Source organism: Oncorhynchus masou, unplaced genomic scaffold (genome assembly GCF_036934945.1).
Source record: "Oncorhynchus masou masou isolate Uvic2021 unplaced genomic scaffold, UVic_Omas_1.1 unplaced_scaffold_819, whole genome shotgun sequence".
NCBI classification, from domain to species: Eukaryota; Metazoa; Chordata; class Actinopteri; order Salmoniformes; family Salmonidae; genus Oncorhynchus; species Oncorhynchus masou.
In genome coordinates this window covers 224,129-248,826 of record NW_027014666.1, presented here as the reverse complement: position 1 = coordinate 248,826, position 24,698 = coordinate 224,129, and the positions used below count along the sequence as shown (strand labels likewise).

The following is a 24,698-nucleotide window of genomic DNA, read 5'->3' as shown; positions in this document are numbered from 1 at the left end:
AGGTCTGCAAAGAGTGCACATGTAAAGATGACTTAATGCTTATACCTTATTTGAAAGTTTTAATATTCATTTTAAAAGTCTTGTTCAGGAAAACAACAGGGTCATAAGGAACAAGTCGAGTCCCTAAACGAACCCCAAATACAACCCCATTACTGTCCTCCATCCCAGATGAAAATAACCAAAAACACCCCTTCCCTTCCAATCCAAAAATCTAAAAAATAAATAACAATGCAACCACACTTCAAGTGGAGGAGGGTGAGGAGAGAAGGAGGAGAGGAGGAGGAGGGTGAGCAGAGGGGGGGAGGCGAGGAGTAGGGTGAGGAGAGGAGGGGGGTGAGGAAGAGGAGGGTGAGCAGAGGAGGGGGTGAGGAGAGGAGGAGGGTGAGGAGAGGGAGGGGGTGAGGAGAGGAGGAGGAGGAGGGAGGAGAGAAGGAGGAGGGAGTAGGGTGAGGAGAGGGGGGAGGGTGAGGAGAGGGGGGGAGGGGAGTAGGGTGAGGAGAGGGGGAGGGTGAGGAGGAGGAGGGTGAGCAGAGGGGGAGGCGAGGGAGTAGGGTGAGGGTGAGGAGAGGGGGGGGAGAGGAGGAGGAGGGTGAGCAGAGGAGGGGGTGAGGAGAGGAGGAGGTGAGGAGAGGGAGGGGGGGGGGTGAGGAGAGGAGGAGGAGGGGGAGGAGAGGAGAGGAGGAGTAGGGGTGAGGAGAGGGGGAGGGTGAGGAGAGGGGGAGGGGAGTAGGGTGAGGAGAGGGGGAGGGTGAGGGGAGGAGGAGGGTGAGCAGAGGGGGAGGCGAGGGAGTAGGGTGAGGGGTGAGGAGAGGAGGGGGGTGAGGAGAGGAGGAGGGAGGGGGAGGAGAGTGAGGAGAGGGTGAGGAGAGGAGGAGGGGAGTAGGGTGAGGAGAGGAGTAGGGTGAGGAGAGGGGGAGGATGAGGGTTAGGAGTAGGGGGAGGGTGAAGAGAGGAGTAGCGTGAGGGAGGGGGGTGAGGAGAGGATAGGGGGAGAGGAGGAGGAGGGTGAGCAGAGGGGGAGGCGAGGAGTAGGGTGAGGGTGAGGAGAGGAGGGGGGTGAGGAGAGGGGAGGAGGGTGAGGAGAGGGGGAGGGGGAGGAGAGGAGTAGGGTGAGGAGAGGAGTAGGGTGAGGAGAGGGGGAGGATGAGGGTGAGGAGTAGGGTTGAGGGTGAGGAGAGGAGGATGGTGAGGAGGATGGTGAGGAGAGGGGGAGGAGAGGAGGATGGTGAGGAGGAGGGTGAGGAGGAGGGTGAGGAGAGGAGGAGCCTTTCTGGCTTGGACAAGGCTACTATCGGCACTGGTCAAAAAGTACTATATGGGGAAGAGGGTGCCATTTGGGAATGTCCGAGGTGAACCACATCAATGTACAAGGAGGGCCCCGGCTGCGTAGCTAACAGAGCTGTCCTGCCAGTCCCTGCACTGGGACGACTGGGCATAGTTCAGGAAGGAGAAGTTCATCTCTGATCCACTCTTCCTCAGCTCAGACACGGCCTGGAAAACACAATCAATCGAGTGGGAAGAAAGCAAGAAACAGTCAGATGTACACTACCGTTCAAAGGTTTAGTGTCACTTTGTCCTTGTTTTTGAAAGAAAATATATTTTTTTGTCCATTAAAATAACATCAAATTGATCAGAAATACAGTGTCGACATTGTTAATGTTGCAAATGACTATTCTAGCTGGAAATGGCAGATTTTTTATGGAATATCTACATAGCGTCCAGAGACACTAATGTACTTGTCCTCTTGCTCAGTTGTGCACCGGGCCTCCCACTCCTCTTTCTATTCTGGTTCGGGCCAGTTTGCCCTGTTCTGTGGAAGGAGTAGTACACAGCGTTGTATGAGATCTTCAGTTTCTTGACAATTTCTTACATGGAATAGCCTTCATTTCTCAGAACAAGAATAGACTGACGAGTTTCAGAAGAAAGGTCTTTGTTTCTGGCCATTTTCAGCCTGTAATCAAAACCACAAATGCTGACGCTCCAGATACTCAATTAGTCTGAAGGCCAGTGCTATTGCTTCTTTAAATTAGAACAGTTTTCAGCTGTGCTAACATAACTGCAAAAGGGTTTTCTATTGCTCAATTAGCCTTTTAAAAGTATAAACTTGGATTAGCTAACACAACGTGCCGCTGGAACACAGGAGTGATGGTTGCTGATAATGGGCCTCTCTACTCCTATGTAGATTTTCCATCCGTTTCCAGCTACAATATTCATTTACAACATTAACAATGTCTACAATGTATTTTTGATCAATTTGATGTTATTTTAAATGGACAAAAAGGACATTACAAGGACATTTTTAAGTGACCCCAAATGTTTGTAGTGTACATCACATGACACAGGAACAGTCAGATACACAGATCTTCTGGCACACAGGGGTGTGTCATGTGATGTATAACTAACAAAGGTGCACTGTAGATGTCAGATTGTTGTTGTACTTGTTATGACTCACGTTTAGCAGCACTCCAATAGGATGACGGCCACAGATGGTGTTGTGGTATTTCTTCAAGTAGTTGGTGAAGGACATGGGGTCCAGTGTTTCTATAATGCCCATACCCTGGAGAGACAGAGGGGTTTAGAACCCAGTCTGATACAGTTAACTATATAACCCTGGAGAGACCAGAGAGAGGGGTTTAGAACCCAGTCTGATATGGTTAACTATATAACCCTAACCCTGGAGAGACCAGAGAGAGGGGTTTAGAACCCAGTCTGATACAGTTAACTATATAACCCTGAGAGACAAGAGAGAGGGTTTAGAACCCAGTCTGATATGGTTAACTATATAACCCTAACCCTGGAGAGACAGAGGGGGGTTTAGAACCCAGTCTGATACAGTTAACTATATAACCCTAACCCTGGAGAGACCAGAGAGGGGGTTTAGAACCCAGTCTGATATGGTTAACTATATAACCCTGGAGAGACCAGAGAGAGGGGTTTAGAACCCAGTCTGATACAGTTAACTATATAACCCTAACTAACCCTGGAGAGACCAGAGAGAGGGGTTTAGAACCCAGTCTGATACAGTTAACTATATAACCCTAACCCTGGAGAGACCAGAGAGAGGGGTTTAGAACCCAGTCTGATACAGTTAACTATATAACCCTGGAGAGACAGAGGGGTTTAGAACCCAGTCTGATACAGTTAACTATATAACCCTGGAGAGACCAGAGAGAGGGGTTTAGAACCCAGTCTGATACAGTTAACTATATAACCCTGGAGAGACAAGAGAGGGGGGTTTAGAACCCAGTCTGATATGGTTAACTATATAACCCTGGAGAGACAAGGGAGAGGGGTTTAGAACCCAGTCTGATACAGTTAACTATATAACCCTGGAGAGACCAGAGAGGGGGTTTAGAACCCAGTCTGATATGGTTAACTATATAACCCTGGAGAGACCAGAGAGAGGGTTTAGAACCTGATATGGTTAACTATATAACCCTAACCCTGGAGAGACCAGAGAGAGGGTTTAGAACCCAGTCTGATATGGTTAACTATATAACCCTAACCCTGGAGAGACAGAGGGGTTTAGAACCCAGTCTGATACAGTTATCTATATAACCCTAACCCTGGAGAGACAAGAGAGAGGGGTTTAGAACCCAGTCTGATACAGTTAACTATATAACCCTAACCCTGGAGAGACAGAGGGGTTTAGAACCCAGTCTGATACAGTTAACTATATAACCCTAACCCTGGAGAGACCAGAGAGAGGGGTTTAGAACCCAGTCTGATACAGTTAACTATATAACCCTAACCCTGGAGAGACCAGAGGGGTTTAGAACCCAGTCTGATATGGTTAACTATATAACCCTAACCCTGGAGAGACCAGAGAGAGGGGTTTAGAACCCAGTCTGATACAGTAAACTATATAACCCTGGAGAGACAGAGAGGGGGTTTAGAACCCAGTCTGATACAGTTAACTATATAACCCTAACCCTGGAGAGACAAGAGGGGTTTAGAACCCAGTCTGATATGGTTAACTATATAACCCTAACCCTGGAGAGACCAGAGAGAGGGGTTTAGAACCCAGTCTGATACAGTTAACTATATAACCCTAACCCTGGAGAGACAGAGGGGTTTACAACCCAGTCTGATACAGTTAACTATATAACCCTAACCCTGGAGAGACAGAGGGGTTTAGAACCCAGTCTGATACAGTTAACTATATAACCCTAACCCTGGAGAGACAGAGGGGTTTAGAACCCAGTCTGATACAGTTAACTATATAACCCTGGAGAGACCAGAGAGAGGGGTTTACAACCCAGTCTGATACAGTTAATTATATAACCCTAACCCTGGAGAGACAGAGGGGTTTAGAACCCAGTCTGATATGGTTAACTATATAACCCTGGAGAGACCAGAGAGGGGGTTTAGAACCCAGTCTGATATGGTTAACCATATAACCCTAACCCTGGAGAGACCAGAGAGGGGGTTTAGAACCCAGTCTGATACAGTTAACTATATAACCCTAACCCTGGAGAGACCAGAGAGAGGGGTTTAGAACCCAGTCTGATATGGTTAACTATATAACCCTGGAGAGACCAGAGAGAGGGGTTTAGAACCCAGTCTGATACAGTTATCTATATAACCCTGGAGAGACCAGAGAGAGGGGTTTAGAACCCAGTCTGATACAGTTATCTATATAACCCTGGAGAGACCAGAGAGAGGGGTTTAGAACCCAGTCTGATACAGTTATCTATATAACCCTGGAGAGACCAGAGAGAGGGGTTTAGAACCCAGTCTGATACAGTTATCTATATAACCCTGGAGAGACCAGAGAGAGGGGTTTAGAACCCAGTCTGATATGGTTAACTATATAACCCTAACCCTGGAGAGACCAGAGAGAGGGGGGCTTAGAACCCAGTCTGATATGGTTAACTATATAACCCTGGAGAGACAAGGGAGAGGGGGTTTAGAACCCAGTCTGATAACCCTAACAGTTAACTATATAACCCTGGAGAGACCAGAGAGGGGGTTTAGAACCCAGTCTGATACAGTTAACTATATAACCCTGGAGAGACCAGAGAGGGGTTTAGAACCCAGTCTGATATGGTTAACTATATAACCCCAACCCTGGAGAGACCAGAGAGAGGGGTTTAGAACCCAGTCTGATACAGTTATCTATATAACCCTGGAGAGACCAGAGAGAGGGGTTTAGAACCCAGTCTGATACAGTTATCTATATAACCCTGGAGAGACCAGAGAGAGGGGTTTAGAACCCAGTCTGATACAGTTATCTATATAACCCTGGAGAGACCAGAGAGGGGTTTAGAACCCAGTCTGATACAGTTATCTATATAACCCTGGAGAGACCAGAGAGAGGGGTTTAGAACCCAGTCTGCTACAGTTATCTATATAACCCTGGAGAGACAGAGAGAGGGGTTTAGAACCCAGTCTGATATGGTTAACTATATAACCCTACCCCTGGAGAGACCAGAGAGAGGGGTTTAGAACCCAGTCTGATATGGTTAACTATATAACCCTACCCTGGAGAGACAAGGGAGAGGGTTTAGAACCCAGTCTGATAACCTAACAGTTAACTATATAACCCTGAGAGACAAGAGAGGGGTTTAGAACCCAGTCTGATACAGTTATCTATATAACCATGGAGAGACAAGAGAGAGGGGTTTAGAACCCAGTCTGATACCCCTAACAGTTAACTATATAACCCTGGAGAGACAAGAGAGAGGGTTTAGAACCCAGTCTGATATGGTTAACTATATAACCCTGGAGAGACCAGAGAGATGGGTTTAGAACCCAGTCTGATACAGTTAACTATATAACCCTAACCCTGGAGAGACCAGAGAGAGGGTTTAGAACCCAGTCTGATACAGTTAACTATATAACCCTAACCCTGGAGAGACCAGAGAGGGGGTTTAGAACCCAGTCTGATATGATTTACTATATAACCCTGGAGAGACAAGGGAGAGGGGGTTTAGAACCCAGTCTGATATGATTTACTATATAACCCTGGAGAGACAAGGGAGAGGGGTTTAGAACCCAGTCTGATATGGTTTACTATATAACCTAACCCTGGAGAGACAAGGGAGGGGGTTTAGAACCCAGTCTGATACAGTTAACTATATAACCCTGGAGAGACAAGGGAGAGGGGTTTAGAACCCAGTCTGATACAGTAAACTATATAACCCTGGAGAGACCAGAGAGGGGTTTTAGAACCCAGTCTGATACAGTTAACTATATAACCCTGGAGAGACAAGGAGAGGGGTTTAGAACCCAGTCTGATACAGTAAACTATATAACCCTGGAGAGACCAGAGAGGGGGTTTAGAACCCAGTCTGATATGGTTAACTATATAACCCTAACCCTGGAGAGACAAGGGAGAGGGGTTTAGAACCCAGTCTGATATGATTAACTATATAACCCTGGAGAGACAAGGGAGAGGGGTTTAGAACCCAGTCTGATATGATTTACTATATAACCCTGGAGAGACAAGGAGAGGGGTTTAGAACCCAGTCTGATACAGTAAACTATATAACCCTGGAGAGACCAGAGAGGGGTTTAGAACCCAGTCTGATACAGTTAACTATATAACCCTGGAGAGACCAGAGAGAGGGGTTTAGAACCCAGTCTGATATGGTTAACTATATAACCCTAACCCTGGAGAGACAAGGGAGAGGGGTTTAGAACCCAGTCTGATATGATTTACTATATAACCCTGGAGAGACAAGGGAGAGGGGTTTAGAACCCAGTCTGATATGATTTACTATATAACCCTGGAGAGACAAGAGAGGGGTTTAGAACACAGTCTGATACCCCTAACAGTTAGCTACAGTACCAGTCAAAAGTTGACACCTATTCATTATAGGGGTTTTCTTGATTTTTACTATTGTCTACATTGTAGAAAAATAGTGAAGACATCAAACCTATGAAATAACACATATGGAATCATGTAGTAACCAAAAAAGTGTTAAACAAATAAAATGTTTTGAGATTCTTCAAATTTGCCACCCTTTCTTTGCCTTGATGACAGCTTTGCATACTCTTTGCATTCTCTCAACCAGCTTCATGAGGTAGTCACCTGGAATGCATTTCAATTCACAGGTGTGCCTTTCTCTCCATCTTAATGAATTTGAGCCAATCTGTTGTGTTGTGACAAGGTGGGGTTGGTATACAGAAGATAGCCCTATTTGGTAAAAGACCAAGTCCATATTATTGTAAGAACAGCTCAAATAAGCAAAGAGAAACGACAGTCCATTATTTTAAGACATGAAGGTCAGTCAAAACGGAAAACTTCAAGAACTTTCGTTTCTTCAAGTGCAGTCACAAAAACCATCAAGGGCTTTGATGAAACTGGATCTCATGAGGACCGCCGCAGGAAAGGAAGACCCAGAGTTACCTCTGCTGCAGAGGATAAGTTCATTAGAGTTACCAGCCTCAAAATTGCAACCCAAATAAATGCTTCACAGAGTTCAAGTAACAGACACATCTCAACATCAACTGTTCAAAGGAGACTGCGTGAATCAGGCCTTCGTGGTCAAATTGCTGTAAAGAAACCACAACTAAAGGACACCAATAAGAAGAAGAGACTTGCTTGGGCCAAGAACCAGGAGCAATGTACATTAGACCGGTGGAAATCTGTCCTTTGGTCTGATGAGTCCAAATGTGAGATTTTTGGCTCCAACCACCGTGTCTTAGTGAGATACCGAGTCGGTGAACGGATGATCCCCGCATGTGTGGTTCCCATCGTGAAGCATGGAGGAGGAGGCGTGATGGTGCTTTGCTGGTGACACTGTCAATGATTTATTTAGAATTCAAGACACACTTAACCAGCATTGCTACCACAACATTCTGCAGCGATACGCCATCCCATCTGGTTTGCTCTTAGTGGGACTATCATTTGTTTTTCAACAGGACAGTGACCCAACACACCTCCAGGCTGTGTAAGGGCTATATGACCAAGAAGGAGAGTGATGGAGTGCTGCATCAGATGACCTGGCCTCCACAATCACCCGACCTCAACCCAATTGAGATGGTTTGGGATGAGTTGGACCGCAGAGGGAAGGAAAAGCAGCCAACAAGTGCTCAGCATATGTGGGAAGTCCTTCAAGACTGTTGGAAAAGCATTCCAGCTGAAGCTGGTTGAGAGAATGCCAAGCGTGTACAAAGCTGTCATGGCAAAGGGCGGCCATTTTGAAGTATCAGAAATATGAAGTGGAAACATCTTGGAGCAACAATGGCTCAGCCGCAAAGTGGTTAGGCCACAGAAGCTCACAGAACCAGGGCCGCCAAGTGCAGAAGCGCATAAAAACCGTCTATCCTCAGTTTCAACACTCACTATAGAGCAACGTAAGCACAATAACTGTTAGTCTGGAGCTTCATGAAATGGGTTTCCATGGCCGACCAGCCGCACACAAGCCTAAGATCACCATGCGCAATGCCAAGCGTCGGCTGAAGCGGTATAAAGCTCGCCACCATTGGACTCTGGAGGAGTGGAAACATCTTCTCTGGAGTGATGAATCACGCTTCACCATCTGGCAGTCCAACGGACTAATCTGGGTTTGGATACCAGGCGAACACCACCTGCGGAGGAGGGTTAATGGCCAGGGGATGTTTTTCATGGTTCGGGCCCCATAGTTCCAGTGAAGGGAAATCTTAATGCTACAGCAAACAATGACATTCCAGACGATTCTGTTCTTCCAACTTGGGGAAGACCGTTTCCTGCTTCAGCATGACGATGCCCCGGTGCACAAAGAGAGGTCCATACAGAAACTGTTTGTCGAGATCGGTGTGGAAGAACTTGACTGGCCTGCACAGAGCCCTGACCTCAACCCCATCGAACATCTTTGGGAGGAATTGAAACACAGACTGTGAGCCAGGCCTAATCACCCAACATCAGTGCCCGACCTCACTAATACTCTTGTGGCTGAACGGAAGCAAGTTCCTGCAGCAACGTTCCAACATCTAATGGAACTCCTTCCCAGAAGAGGGATGGCTGTTATAGCAGCAAACGGGGGGATCAACTCCATATTAATGCCCATGGTTTTGGAATGAGATGTTTGACGAGCAGGTGTCCACATACTTTTGGTCAAGTAGTGCATTTTACATATCTTATTGCAGGTGTAGCGAAATGTTTACGTTCATAGCTTCAACAGTGCTGTAATACTTAACAAAGTAAGCAAATCCCCCAAAATAAAGAGAACGGAATTAAGAAATATAGAAATATTAGAACAAGCAATGTCAGAGTCCTGAATATATAAACACAGATATGATGGTGTGTACAGACATATTTCATGTTACTAGAAATACCTGAATATCAGACTGTGTTTACCATTTTATCAAGGTGTTCAATGGATCTGTGGATCTCTCCTTGAGCCTCGTCATAGTACGTGTAGCGGAACCGTTGGCCTGTGGGAAGGAGGTAAACATATTAACCGCTGTGGGAAGGAGGTAAACATATTAACCGTTGTGGGAAGGAGGTAAACATTAACCGTTGTGGGAAGGAGGTAAACATGAACCGTTGTGGGAAGGAGGTAAACATATTAACCGTTGTGGGAAGGAGGTAAACATATCAACCGTTGTGGGAAGGAGGAAGACATTAACCGTTGTGGGAAGGAGGTAGACATATTAACCGCTGTGGGAAGGAGGTAAACATATTAACCGTTGTGGGAAGGAGGTAGACATTAACCGTTGTGGGAAGGAGGTAGACATTAACCGCTGTGGGAAGGAGGTAAACATGAACCGTTGTGGGAAGGAGGTAAACATGAACCGTTGTGGGAAGGAGGTAAACATGAACCGTTGTGGGAAGGAGGTAAACATGAACCGTTGTGGGAAGGAGGTAAACATTAACCGTTGTGGGAAGGAGGAAGACATTAACCGTTGTGGGAAGGAGGTAAACATATTAACAGCTGTGGGAAGGAGGTAAACATATTAACCGTTGTGGGAAGGAGGTAGACATTAACCGTTAAGGGGAAGGAAGTAGACATTAACCGTTGTGGGAAGGAGGTAAACATTAACCGTTGTGGGAAGGAGGTAGACATTAACCGTTGTGGGAAGGAGGTAGACATTAACCGTTGTGGGAAGGAGGTAAACATTAACCGTTGTGGGAAGGAGGTAAACATATTAACCGCTGTGGGAAGGAGGTAAACATGAACCGTTGTGGGAAGGAGGTAAACATTAACCATTGTGGGAAGGAGGTAAACATTAACCGTTGTGGGAAGGAGGAAGACATTAACCGTTGTGGGAAGGAGGTAAACATATTAACCGTTGTGGGAAGGAGGTAAACATTAACCGTTGTGGGAAGGAGGTAAACATATTAACCGTTGTGGGAAGGAGGTAAACATTAACCGCTGTGGGAAGGAGGTAAACATGAACCGTTGGTCTGTGGGAAGGAGGTAAACATATTAACCGTTGTGGGAAGGAGGTAAACATTAACTTGTGGGAAGGAGGTAAACATGAACCGTTGTGGGAAGGAGGTAAACATATTAACCGTTGTGGGAAGGAGGAAGACATTAACCGTTGTGGGAAGGAGGTAAACATGAACCGTTGGTCTGTGGGAAGGAGGTAAACATATTAACCGTTGTGGGAAGGAGGTAAACATTAACCGTTGTGGGAAGGAGGTAAACATGAACCGTTGTAGGAAGGAGGTAAACATTAACCGTTGTGGGAAGGAGGTAAACATATTAACTGCTAGGGAAGGAGGTAAACATTAACCGTTGTGGAAGGAGGTAAACATATTAACCGTTGTGGGAAGGAGGTAAACATTAACCGCTGTGAAGGAGGTAAACATTAACCGCTGGAAGGAGGTAAACATATTAACCGTTGTGGGAAGGAGGTAAACATTAACCGTTGTGGGAAGGAGGTAAACATGAACCGTTGTGGGAAGGAGGTAAACATTAACCGTTGTGGGAAGGAGGTAAACATGAACCGTTGTGGGAAGGAGGTAAACATTAACCGTTGTGGGAAGGAGGTAAACATGAACCGTTGTGGGAAGGAGGTAAACATGAACCGCTGTGGGAAGGAGGTAAACATTAACCGTTGTGGGAAGGAGGTAAACATGAACCGTTGTGGGAAGGAGGTAAACATATTAACCATTGTGGGAAGGAGGTAAACATGAACTGTTAGGAAGGAGGTAAACATGAACCGTTGTGGGAAGGAGGTAAACATTAACCGTTGTGGGAAGGAGGTAAACATGAACCGCTAGGGAAGGAGGTAAACATATTAACCGTTGTGGGAAGGAGGTAGACATATCAACCGCTGTGGGAAGGAGGTAAACATATCAACCGTTGTGGGAAGGAGGTAAACATATTAACCGTTGTGGGAAGGAGGTAAACATTAACCGTTGTGGGAAGGAGGTAGACATTAACCGTTGTGGGAAGGAGGTAAACATATTAACTGTTGGCCGGTGGGAAGGAGGTAAACATATTAACTGTTGGCCTGTGGGAAGGAGGTAAACATTAACCGTTGTGGGAAGGAGGTAAACATTAACCGTTGTGGGAAGGAGGTAAACATTAACCGTTGTGGGAAGGAGGTAAACATGAACCGTTGTGGGAAGGAGGTAAACATTAACCGTTGTGGGAAGGAGGTAAACATGAACCGTTGTGGGAAGGAGGTAAACATGAACCGTTGTGGGAAGGAGGTAAACATGAACCGTTGTGGGAAGGAGGTAAACATTAACCGTTGTTGGAAGGAGGTAAACATTAACCGTTGTGGGAAGGAGGTAAACATGAACCGTTGTGGGAAGGAGGTAAACATGAACCGTTGTGGGAAGGAGGTAAACATTAACCGTTGTGGGAAGGAGGTAAACATGAACCGTTGTGGGAAGGAGGTAAACATTAACCATTGTGGGAAGGAGGTAAACATTAACCGTTGTGGGAAGGAGGAAGACATTAACCGTTGTGGGAAGGAGGTAAACATATTAACCGTTGTGGGAAGGAGGTAAACATTAACCGTTGTGGGAAGGAGGTAAACATATTAACCGTTGTGGGAAGGAGGTAAACATTAACCGCTGTGGGAAGGAGGTAAACATGAACCGTTGGTCTGTGGGAAGGAGGTAAACATATTAACCGTTGTGGGAAGGAGGTAAACATTAACCGTTGTGGGAAGGAGGTAAACATATTAACCGTTGTGGGAAGGAGGTAAACATATTAACCGTTGTGGGAAGGAGGAAGACATTAACCGTTGTGGGAAGGAGGTAAACATGAACCGTTGGTCTGTGGGAAGGAGGTAAACATATTAACCGTTGTGGGAAGGAGGTAAACATTAACCGTTGTGGGAAGGAGGTAAACATGAACCGTTGAGGGAAGGAGGTAAACATTAACCGTTGTGGGAAGGAGGTAAACATATTAACCGTTGTGGGAAGGAGGTAAACATTAACCGTTGTGGGAAGGAGGTAAACATATTAACCGTTGTGGGAAGGAGGTAAACATTAACCGTTGTGGGAAGGAGGTAAACATACTAACCGTTGTGGAAGGAGGTAAACATACTAACCGTTGTGGGAAGGAGGTAAACATACTAACCGTTGTGGGAAGGAGGTAAACATGAACCGTTGTGGGAAGGAGGTAAACATTAACCGTTGTGGGAAGGAGGTAAACATGAACCGTTGTGGGAAGGAGGTAAACATGAACCGTTGTGGGAAGGAGGTAAACATTAACCGTTGTGGGAAGGAGGTAAACATGAACCGTTGTGGGAAGGAGGTAAACATATTAACCATTGTGGGAAGGAGGTAAACATGAACCGTTGTGGGAAGGAGGTAAACATGAACCGTTGTGGGAAGGAGGTAAACATTAACCGTTGTGGGAAGGAGGTAAACATGAACCGTTGTGGGAAGGAGGTAAACATATTAACCGTTGTGGGAAGGAGGTAGACATATCAACCGCTGTGGGAAGGAGGTAAACATATCAACCGTTGTGGGAAGGAGGTAAACATATTAACCGTTGTGGGAAGGAGGTAAACATTAACCGTTGTGGGAAGGAGGTAGACATTAACCGTTGTGGGAAGGAGGTAAACATATTAACTGTTGGCCGGTGGGAAGGAGGTAAACATATTAACTGTTGGCCTGTGGGAAGGAGGTAAACATTAACCGTTGTGGGAAGGAGGTAAACATTAACCGTTGTGGGAAGGAGGTAAACATTAACCGTTGTGGGAAGGAGGTAAACATGAACCGTTGTGGGAAGGAGGTAAACATTAACCGTTGTGGGAAGGAGGTAAACATGAACCGTTGTGGGAAGGAGGTAAACATGAACCGTTGTGGGAAGGAGGTAAACATGAACCGTTGTGGGAAGGAGGTAAACATTAACCGTTGTGGGAAGGAGGTAAACATTAAACATTGTGGGAAGGAGGTAAACATGAACCGTTGTGGGAAGGAGGTAAACATATTAACCATTGTGGGAAGGAGGTAAACATGAACCGTTGTGGGAAGGAGGTAAACATGAACCGTTGTGGGAAGGAGGTAAACATTAACCGTTGTGGGAAGGAGGTAAACATGAACCGTTGTGGGAAGGAGGTAAACATATTAACCGTTGTGGGAAGGAGGTAGACATTAACCGCTGTGGGAAGGAGGTAAACATATTAACCGTTGTGGGAAGGAGGTAAACATTAACCGTTGTGGGAAGGAGGTAGACATTAACCGTTGTGGAAGGAGGTAAACATATTAACTGTTGGCCGGTGGGAAGGAGGTAAACATATTAACTGTTGGCCTGTGGGAAGGAGGTAAACATTAACCGTTGTGGGAAGGAGGTAGACATTAACCGTTGTGGGAAGGAGGTAGACATTAACCGTTGTGGGAAGGAGGTAGACATTAACCGTTGTGGGAAGGAGGTAGACATTAACCGTTGTGGGAAGGAGGTAGACATTAACCGTTGTGGGAAGGAGGTAAACATTAACCGTTGTGGGAAGGAGGTAAACAGATTAACCGTTGTGGGAAGGAGGTAGACATTAAACGTTGTGGGAAGGAGGTAGACATTAACCGTTGTGGGAAGGAGGTAAACATTAACCGTTGTGGGAAGGAGGTAAACATATTAACCGTTGTGGGAAGGAGGTAAACATATTAACCGTTGTGGGAAGGAGGTAGACATTAACCGTTGTGGGAAGGAGGTAAACATATTAACCGTTGTGGGAAGGAGGTAGACATTAAACGTTGTGGGAAGGAGGTAGACATTAACCGTTGGGGAAGGAGGTAAACATATTAACTGTTGGCCTGTGGGAAGGAGGTAGACATTAACCGTTGTGGGAAGGAGGTAGACATTAACTGTTGTGGGAAGGAGGTAGACATTAACCGTTGTGGGAAGGAGGTAAACATGAACCGTTGTGGGAAGGAGGTAAACATGAACCGTTGTGGGAAGGAGGTAAACATGAACCGTTGTGGGAAGGAGGTAAACATATTAACAGCTGTGGGAAGGAGGTAAACATATTAACCGTTGTGGGAAGGAGGTAAACATTAACCGTTGTGGGAAGGAGGTAAACATGAACCGTTGTGGGAAGGAGGTAGACATTAACCGTTGTGGGAAGGAGGTAGACATGAACCATTGTGGGAAGGAGGTAAACATTAACCGTTGGCCTGTGGGAAGGAGGTATACATGAACCGCTGTGGGAAGGAGGTAAACATATTAACCGTTGTGGGAAGGAGGTAAACATATCAACTGTTGTGGGAAGGAGGTAAACATATTAACCGTTGTGGGAAGGAGGTAAACATGAACCGTTGTGGGAAGGAGGTAAACATGAACCGTTGTGGGAAGGAGGTAAACATTAACCGTTGTGGGAAGGAGGTAGACATTAACCGTTGTGGGAAGGAGGTAGACATTAACCGTTGTGGGAAGGAGGTAGACATTAACCGTTGTGGGAAGGAGGTAGACATTAACCGTTGTGGGAAGGAGTTAGACATAACCGTTGTGGGAAGGAGGTAAACATATTAACCGCTGTGGGAAGGAGGTAAACATATTAACCGTTGTAGGAAGGAGGTAAACATACTAACCGTTGTGGGAAGGAGGTAAACATGAACCGTTGTGGGAAGGAGGTAAACATGAACCGTTGTGGGAAGGAGGTAAACATTAACCGTTGTGGGAAGGAGGTAAACATTAACCGTTGTGGGAAGGAGGTAGACATTAACCGTTGTGGGAAGGAGGTAAACATGAACCGTTGTGGGAAGGAGGAAGACATTAACCGTTGTGGGAAGGAGGTAAACATATTAACCGTTGTGGGAAGGAGGTAAACATTAACCGTTGTGGGAAGGAGGTAAACATATTAACCGTTGTGGGAAGGAGGTAAACATTAACCGCTGTGGAAGGAGGTAAACATGAACCGTTGGTCTGTGGGAAGGAGGTAAACATATTAACCGTTGTGGGAAGGAGGTAAACATTAACCGTTGTGGGAAGGAGGTAAACATGAACCGTTGTGGGAAGGAGGTAAACATATTAACCGTTGTGGGAAGGAGGAAGACATTAACCGTTGTGGGAAGGAGGTAAACATGAACCGTTGGTCTGTGGGAAGGAGGTAAACATATTAACCGTTGTGGGAAGGAGGTAAACATTAACCGTTGTGGGAAGGAGGTAAACATGAACCGTTGTGGGAAGGAGGTAAACATTAACCGTTGTGGGAAGGAGGTAAACATATTAACCGTTGTGGGAAGGAGGTAAACATTAACCGTTGTGGGAAGGAGGTAAACATATTAACCGTTGTGGGAAGGAGGTAAACATTAACCGTTGTGGGAAGGAGGTAAACATTAACCGTTGTGGGAAGGAGGTAAACATATTAACCGTTGTGGGAAGGAGGTAAACATTAACCGTTGTGGGAAGGAGGTAAACATGAACCGTTGTGGGAAGGAGGTAAACATTAACCGTTGTGGGAAGGAGGTAAACATGAACCGTTGTGGGAAGGAGGTAAACATGAACCGTTGTGGGAAGGAGGTAAACATGAACCGTTGTGGGAAGGAGGTAAACATGAACCGTTGTGGGAAGGAGGTAAACATTAACCGTTGTGGGAAGGAGGTAAACATGAACCGTTGTGGGAAGGAGGTAAACATATTAACCATTGTGGGAAGGAGGTAAACATGAACCGTTGTGGGAAGGAGGTAAACATGAACCGTTGTGGGAAGGAGGTAAACATTAACCGTTGTGGGAAGGAGGTAAACATGAACCGTTGTGGGAAGGAGGTAAACATATTAACCGTTGTGGGAAGGAGGTAGACATATCAACCGCTGTGGGAAGGAGGTAAACATATCAACCGTTGTGGGAAGGAGGTAAACATATTAACCGTTGTGGGAAGGAGGTAAACATTAACCGTTGTGGGAAGGAGGTAGACATTAACCGTTGGGGAAGGAGGTAAACATATTAACTGTTGGCCGGTGGGAAGGAGGTAAACATATTAACTGTTGGCCTGTGGGAAGGAGGTAAACATTAACCGTTGTAGGAAGGAGGTAAACATTAACCGTTGTGGGAAGGAGGTAAACATTAACCGTTGTGGGAAGGAGGTAAACATGAACCGTTGTGGGAAGGAGGTAAACATGAACCGTTGTGGGAAGGAGGTAAACATGAACCGTTGTGGGAAGGAGGTAAACATGAACCGTTGTGGGAAGGAGGTAAACATGAACCGTTGTGGGAAGGAGGTAAACATTAACCGTTGTGGGAAGGAGGTAAACATGAACCGTTGTGGGAAGGAGGTAAACATGAACCGTTGTGGGAAGGAGGTAAACATTAACCGTTGTGGGAAGGAGGTAAACATGAACCGTTGTGGGAAGGAGGTAAACATTAACCATTGTGGGAAGGAGGTAAACATTAACCATTGTGGGAAGGAGGAAGACATTAACCGGAGGAAGACATTGTAGGGAAGGAGGTAAACATATTAACCGTTGTGGGAAGGAGGTAAACATTAACCGTTGTAGGGAAGGAGGTAAACATATTAACCGTTGTGGGAAGGAGGTAAACATTAACCGCTGTGGGAAGGAGGTAAACATGAACCGTTGGTCTGTGGGAAGGAGGTAAACATATTAACCGTTGTGGGAAGGAGGTAAACATTAACCGTTGTGGGAAGGAGGTAAACATGAACCGTTGTGGGAAGGAGGTAAACATATTAACCGTTGTGGAAGGAGGAAGACATTAACCGTTGTGGGAAGGAGGTAAACATGAACCGTTGGTCTGTGGGAAGGAGGTAAACATATTAACCGTTGTGGGAAGGAGGTAAACATTAACCGTTGTGGGAAGGAGGTAAACATGAACCGTTGAGGGAAGGAGGTAAACATTAACCGTTGTGGGAAGGAGGTAAACATATTAACCGTTGTGGGAAGGAGGTAAACATTAACCGTTGTGGGAAGGAGGTAAACATATTAACCGTTGTGGGAAGGAGGTAAACATTAACCGTTGTGGGAAGGAGGTAAACATACTAACCGTTGTGGGAAGGAGGTAAACATACTAACCGTTGTGGGAAGGAGGTAAACATACTAACCGTTGTGGGAAGGAGGTAAACATGAACCGTTGTGGGAAGGAGGTAAACATTAACCGTTGTGGGAAGGAGGTAAACATGAACCGTTGTGGGAAGGAGGTAAACATGAACCGTTGTGGGAAGGAGGTAAACATTAACCGTTGTGGGAAGGAGGTAAACATGAACCGTTGTGGGAAGGAGGTAAACATATTAACCATTGTGGGAAGGAGGTAAACATGAACCGTTGTGGGAAGGAGGTAAACATGAACCGTTGTGGAAGGAGGTAAACATTAACCGTTGTGGGAAGGAGGTAAACATGAACCGTTGTGGGAAGGAGGTAAACATATTAACCGTTGTGGGAAGGAGGTAGACATATCAACCGCTGTGGGAAGGAGGTAAACATATCAACCGTTGTGGGAAGGAGGTAAACATATTAACCGTTGTGGGAAGGAGGTAAACATTAACCGTTGTGGGAAGGAGGTAGACATTAACCGTTGTGGGAAGGAGGTAAACATATTAACTGTTGGCCGGTGGGAAGGAGGTAAACATATTAACTGTTGGCCTGTGGGAAGGAGGTAAACATTAACCGTTGTGGGAAGGAGGTAAACATTAACCGTTGTGGGAAGGAGGTAAACATTAACCGTTGTGGGAAGGAGGTAAACATTAACCGTTGTGGGAAGGAGGTAAACATGAACCGTTGTGGGAAGGAGGTAAACATTAACCGTTGTGGGAAGGAGGTAAACATGAACCGTTGTGGGAAGGAGGTAAACATGAACCGTTGTGGGAAGGAGGTAAACATGAACCGTTGTGGGAAGGAGGTAAACATTAACCGTTGTGGGAAGGAGGTAAACATTAAACGTTGTGGGAAGGAGGTAAACATGAACCGTTGTGGGAAGGAGGTAAACATATTAACCATTGTGGGAAGGAGGTAAACATGAACCGTTGTGGGAAGGAGGTAAACATGAACCGTTGTGGGAAGGAGGTAAACATTAACCGTTGTGGGAAGGAGGTAAACATGAACCGTTGTGGGAAGGAGGTAAACATATTAACCGTTGTGGGAAGGAGGTAGACATTAACCGCTGTGGGAAGGAGGTAAACATATTAACCGTTGTGGGAAGGAGGTAAACATTAACCGTTGTGGGAAGGAGGTAGACATTAACCGTTGTGGGAAGGAGGTAAACATATTAACTGTTGGCCGGTGGGAAGGAGGTAAACATATTAACTGTTGGCCTGTGGGAAGGAGGTAAACATTAACCGTTGTGGGAAGGAGGTAGACATTAACCGTTGTGGGAAGGAGGTAGACATTAACCGTTGTGGGAAGGAGGTAGACATTAACCGTTGTGGGAAGGAGGTAGACATTAACCGTTGTGGGAAGGAGGTAGACATTAACCGTTGTGGGAAGGAGGTAAACATTAACCGTTGTGGGAAGGAGGTAAACAGATTAACCGTTGTGGGAAGGAGGTAGACATTAAACGTTGTGGGAAGGAGGTAGACATTAACCGTTGTGGGAAGGAGGTAAACATTAACCGTTGTGGGAAGGAGGTAAACATATTAACCGTTGTGGGAAGGAGGTAAACATATTAACCGTTGTGGGAAGGAGGTAGACATTAACCGTTGTGGGAAGGAGGTAAACATATTAACCGTTGTGGGAAGGAGGTAGACATTAAACGTTGTGGGAAGGAGGTAGACATTAACCGTTGTGGGAAGGAGGTAAACATATTAACTGTTGGCCTGTGGGAAGGAGGTAAACATTAACCGTTGTGGGAAGGAGGTAGACATTAACCGTTGTGGGAAGGAGGTAGACATTAACCGTTGTGGGAAGGAGGTAAACATGAACCGTTGTGGGAAGGAGGTAAACATTAACCGTTGTGGGAAGGAGGTAAACATGAACCGTTGTGGGAAGGAGGTAAACATATTAACCGTTGTGGGAAGGAGGTAAACATATTAACCGTTGTGGGAAGGAGGTAAACATTAACCGTTGTGGGAAGGAGGTAAACATGAACCGTTGTGGGAAGGAGGTAGACATTAACCGTTGTGGGAAGGAGGTAGACATGAACCATTGTGGGAAGGAGGTAAACATTAACCGTTGGCCTGTGGGAAGGAGGTATACATGAACCGCTGTGGGAAGGAGGTAAACATATTAACCGTTGTGGGAAGGAGGTAAACATATCAACCGTTGTGGGAAGGAGGTAAACATATTAACCGTTGTGGGAAGGAGGTAAACATGAACCGTTGTGGGAAGGAGGTAGACATTAACCGTTGTGGGAAGGAGGTAAACATTAACCGTTGTGGGAAGGAGGTAGACATTAACCGTTGTGGAAGGAGGTAGACATTAACCGTTGTGGGAAGGAGGTAGACATTAACCGTTGTGGGAAGGAGGTAGACATTAACCGTTGTGGGAAGGAGTTAGACATAACCGTTGTGGGAAGGAGGTAAACATATTAACCGCTGTGGGAAGGAGGTAAACATATTAACCGTTGTGGGAAGGAGGTAAACATACTAACCGTTGTGGGAAGGAGGTAAACATGAACCGTTGTGGGAAGGAGGTAAACATGAACCGTTGTGGGAAGGAGGTAAACATTAACCGTTGTGGGAAGGAGGTAAACATTAACCGTTGTGGGAAGGAGGTAGACATTAACCGTTGGGAAGGAGGTAAACATATTAACCGCTGTGGGAAGGAGGTAAACATATTAACCGTTGTGGAAGGAGGTAAACATACTAACCGTTGTGGGAAGGAGGTAAACATACTAACCGTTGTGGGAAGGAGGTAAACATGAACCGTTGTGGGAAGGAGGTAAAAATGAACCGTTGTGGGAAGGAGGTAGACATTAACCGTTGTGGGAAGGAGGTAGACATTAACCGTTGTGGGAAGGAGGTAGACATTAACCGTTGTGGGAAGGAGGTAAACATTAACCGTTGTGGGAAGGAGGTAGACATTAACCGTTGTGGGAAGGAGGTAGACATTAACCGTTGGCCTGTGGGAAGGAGGTAAACATATTAACCGTTGTGGGAAGGAGGTAGACATTAACCGTTGTGGGAAGGAGGTAAACATATTAACCGTTGTGGGAAGGAGGTAAACATATTAACCGTTGTGGGAAGGAGGTAAACATATTAACCGTTGGCCTGTGGGAAGGAGGTAAACATATTAACCGTTGTGGGAAGGAGGTAAACATATCAACCGTTGAGGGAAGGAGGTAGACATTTACCGTTGGCCTGTGGGAAGGAGGTAAACATATTAACCGTTGTGGGAAGGAGGTAAACATATTAACCGTTGTGGGAAGGAGGTAGACATTAACCGTTGTGGGAAGGAGGTAAACATTAACCGTTGTGGGAAGGAGGTAAACATATTAACCGTTGTGGGAAGGAGGTAAACATGAACCGTTGTGGGAAGGAGGTAAACATTAACCGTTGTGGGAAGGAGGTAAACATTAACCGTTGTGGGAAGGAGGTAAACATATTAACCATTGTGGGAAGGAGGTAAACATGAACCGTTGTGGGAAGGAGGTAAACATGAACCGTTGTGGGAAGGAGGTAAACATGAACCGTTGTGGGAAGGAGGTAAACATTAACCGTTGTGGGAAGGAGGTAAACATGAACCGTTGTGGGAAGGAGGTAGACATATCAACCGCTGTGGGAAGGAGGTAAACATATCAACCGTTGTGGGAAGGAGGTAAACATATTAACCGTTGTGGGAAGGAGGTAAACATTAACCGTTGTGGGAAGGAGGTAGACATTAACCGTTGTGGGAAGGAGGTAAACATATTAACTGTTGGCCGGTGGGAAGGAGGTAAACATATTAACTGTTGGCCTGTGGGAAGGAGGTAAACATTAACCGTTGTGGGAAGGAGGTAAACATTAACCGTTGTGGGAAGGAGGTAAACATTAACCGTTGTGGGAAGGAGGTAAACATGAACCGTTGTGGGAAGGAGGTAAACATTAACCGTTGTGGGAAGGAGGTAAACATGAACCGTTGTGGGAAGGAGGTAAACATGAACCGTTGTGGGAAGGAGGTAAACATGAACCGTTGTGGGAAGGAGGTAAACATTAACCGTTGTGGGAAGGAGGTAAACATTAAACATTGTGGGAAGGAGGTAAACATGAACCGTTGTGGGAAGGAGGTAAACATATTAACCATTGTGGGAAGGAGGTAAACATGAACCGTTGTGGGAAGGAGGTAAACATGAACCGTTGTGGGAAGGAGGTAAACATTAACCGTTGTGGGAAGGAGGTAAACATGAACCGTTGTGGGAAGGAGGTAAACATATTAACCGTTGTGGGAAGGAGGTAGACATTAACCGCTGTGGGAAGGAGGTAAACATATTAACCGTTGTGGCAAGGAGGTAAACATTAACCGTTGTGGGAAGGAGGTAGACATTAACCGTTGTGGGAAGGAGGTAAACATATTAACTGTTGGCCGGTGGGAAGGAGGTAAACATATTAACTGTTGGCCTGTGGGAAGGAGGTAAACATTAACCGTTGTGGGAAGGAGGTAGACATTAACCGTTGTGGGAAGGAGGTAGACATTAACCGTTGTGGGAAGGAGGTAGACATTAACCGTTGTGGGAAGGAGGTAGACATTAACCGTTGTGGGAAGGAGGTAGACATTAACCGTTGTGGGAAGGAGGTAAACATTAACCGTTAGGAAGGAGGTAAACAGATTAACCGTTGTGGGAAGGAGGTAGACATTAAACGTTGTGGGAAGGAGGTAGACATTAACCGTTGTGGGAAGGAGGTAAACATTAACCGTTGTGGGAAGGAGGTAAACATATTAACCGTTGTGGGAAGGAGGTAAACATATTAACCGTTGTGGGAAGGAGGTAGACATTAACCGTTGTGGGAAGGAGGTAAACATATTAACCGTTGTGGGAAGGAGGTAGACATTAAACGTTGTGGGAAGGAGGTAGACATTAACCGTTGTGGGAAGGAGGTAAACATATTAACTGTTGGCCTGTGGGAAGGAGGTAAACATTAACCGTTGTGGGAAGGAGGTAGACATTAACTGTTGTGGGAAGGAGGTAGACATTAACCGTTGTGGGAAGGAGGTAAACATGAACCGTTGTGGGAAGGAGGTAAACATGAACCGTTGTGGGAAGGAGGTAAACATGAACCGTTGTGGGAAGGAGGTAAACATATTAACCGTTGTGGGAAGGAGGTAAACATATTAACCGTTGTGGGAAGGAGGTAAACATTAACCGTTGTGGGAAGGAGGTAAACATGAACCGTTGTGGGAAGGAGGTAGACATTAACCGTTGTGGGAAGGAGGTAGACATGAACCATTGTGGGAAGGAGGTAAACATTAACCGTTGGCCTGTGGGAAGGAGGTATACATGAACCGCTGTGGGAAGGAGGTAAACATATTAACCGTTGTGGGAAGGAGGTAAACATATCAACCGTTGTGGGAAGGAGGTAAACATATTAACCGTTGTGGGAAGGAGGTAAACATGAACCGTTGTGGGAAGGAGGTAGACATTAACCGTTGTGGGAAGGAGGTAAACATTAACCGTTGTGGGAAGGAGGTAGACATTAACCGTTGTGGGAAGGAGGTAGACATTAACCGTTGTGGGAAGGAGGTAGACATTAACCGTTGGGAAGGAGGTAGACATTAACCGTTGTGGGAAGGAGTTAGACATAACCGTTGTGGGAAGGAGGTAAACATATTAACCGCTGTGGGAAGGAGGTAAACATATTAACCGTTGTGGGAAGGAGGTAAACATACTAACCGTTGTGGGAAGGAGGTAAACATGAACCGCTGTGGAAGGAGGTAAACATGAACCGTTGTGGGAAGGAGGTAAACATTAACCGTTGTGGGAAGGAGGTAAACATTAACCGTTGTGGGAAGGAGGTAGACATTAACCGTTGTGGGAAGGAGGTAAACATATTAACCGCTGTGGGAAGGAGGTAAACATATTAACCGTTGTGGGAAGGAGGTAAACATACTAACCGTTGTGGGAAGGAGGTAAACATACTAACCGTTGTGGGAAGGAGGTAAACATGAACCGTTGTGGGAAGGAGGTAAAATGAACCGTTGTGGGAAGGAGGTAGACATTAACCGTTGTGGGAAGGAGGTAGACATTAACTGTTGTGGGAAGGAGGTAGACATTAACCGTTGTGGGAAGGAGGTAAACATATTAACTGCTGTGGGAAGGAGGTAGACATTAACCGTTGTGGGAAGGAGGTAGACATTAACCGTTGGCCTGTGGGAAGGAGGTAAACATATTAACCGTTGTGGGAAGGAGGTAGACATTAACCGTTGTGGGAAGGAGGTAAACATATTAACCGTTAGGGAAGGAGGTAAACATATTAACCGTTGTGGGAAGGAGGTAAACATATTAACCGTTGTGGGAAGGAGGTAAACATATTAACCGTTGTGGGAAGGAGGTAAACATATCAACCGTTGTGGGAAGGAGGAAGACATTAACCGTTGTGGGAAGGAGGTAGACATTAACCGTTGTGGGAAGGAGGTAGACATTAACCGTTGTGGGAAGGAGGTAGACATTAACCGCTGTGGGAAGGAGGTAAACATATTAACCGTTGGCCTGTGGGAAGGAGGTAAACATATTAACCGTTGTGGGAAGGAGGTAAACATATTAACCGCTGTGGGAAGGAGGTAAACATATTAACCGCTGTGGGAAGGAGGTAAACATTAACCGTTGTGGGAAGGAGGTAAACATATTAACCGCTGTGGGAAGGAGGTAAACATATTAACTGCTGTGGGAAGGAGGTAAACATTAACCGTTGTGGGAAGGAGGTAAACATTAACCGTTGTGGGAAGGAGGTAGACATTAACCGTTGTGGGAAGGAGGTAAACATATTAACCGTTGTGGGAAGGAGGTAAACATTAACCGTTGTGGGAAGGAGGTAAACATATTAACCGTTGTGGGAAGGAGGTAAACATATTAACCGCTGTGGGAAGGAGGTAGACATTAACCGTTGTGGGAAGGAGGTAAACATATCAACCGCTGTGGGAAGGAGGTAGACATTAACCGTTGTGGGAAGGAGGTAGACATATTAACCGCTGTGGGAAGGAGGTAGACATTAACCGTTGTGGGAAGGAGGTAGACATTAACCGTTGTGGGAAGGAGGTAAACATATTAACCGTTAAATCACACATTTTCATCACTAATTGTGTATGAAATGGGAAATTACAAGGTTGACAAACGTTGCCCTCTAAAAATAGTATTTTCGAATGATGAAATTACTAATGTTATTTTATAATTTTAGGAAGCCTTGAAAAATATGCAGGTGTTTGAGTTGCCCATTAAAGGAATGATATTTCGCCACCGGAAGCTACTATGGACATGGGATTGCTTTATCTGTCATTTCCATTTTAC

At 45.7% G+C, this 24,698-nt stretch overlaps 1 protein-coding gene across 2 annotated transcripts in view; it reads right to left on the bottom strand.

Moving 5' to 3' along the window:
• Positions 1-805: 805 nt before the first annotated feature.
• Positions 806-24,698, bottom strand: part of LOC135537571 (protein MEMO1-like) — a 55,079-nt gene continuing 31,186 nt past the window's right edge. For both annotated transcript variants that reach the window (XM_064963702.1, XM_064963703.1), the window contains 3 exons: positions 9,287-9,363; positions 2,453-2,557; positions 806-1,491 (listed from right to left, as the gene is read on the bottom strand). In XM_064963702.1, the coding sequence (XP_064819774.1) occupies positions 1,360-1,491; positions 2,453-2,557; positions 9,287-9,363 (314 nt within the window). In that variant the 3' untranslated portion in view covers positions 806-1,359. The remainder of the gene's footprint in view (positions 1,492-2,452; positions 2,558-9,286; positions 9,364-24,698) is intronic.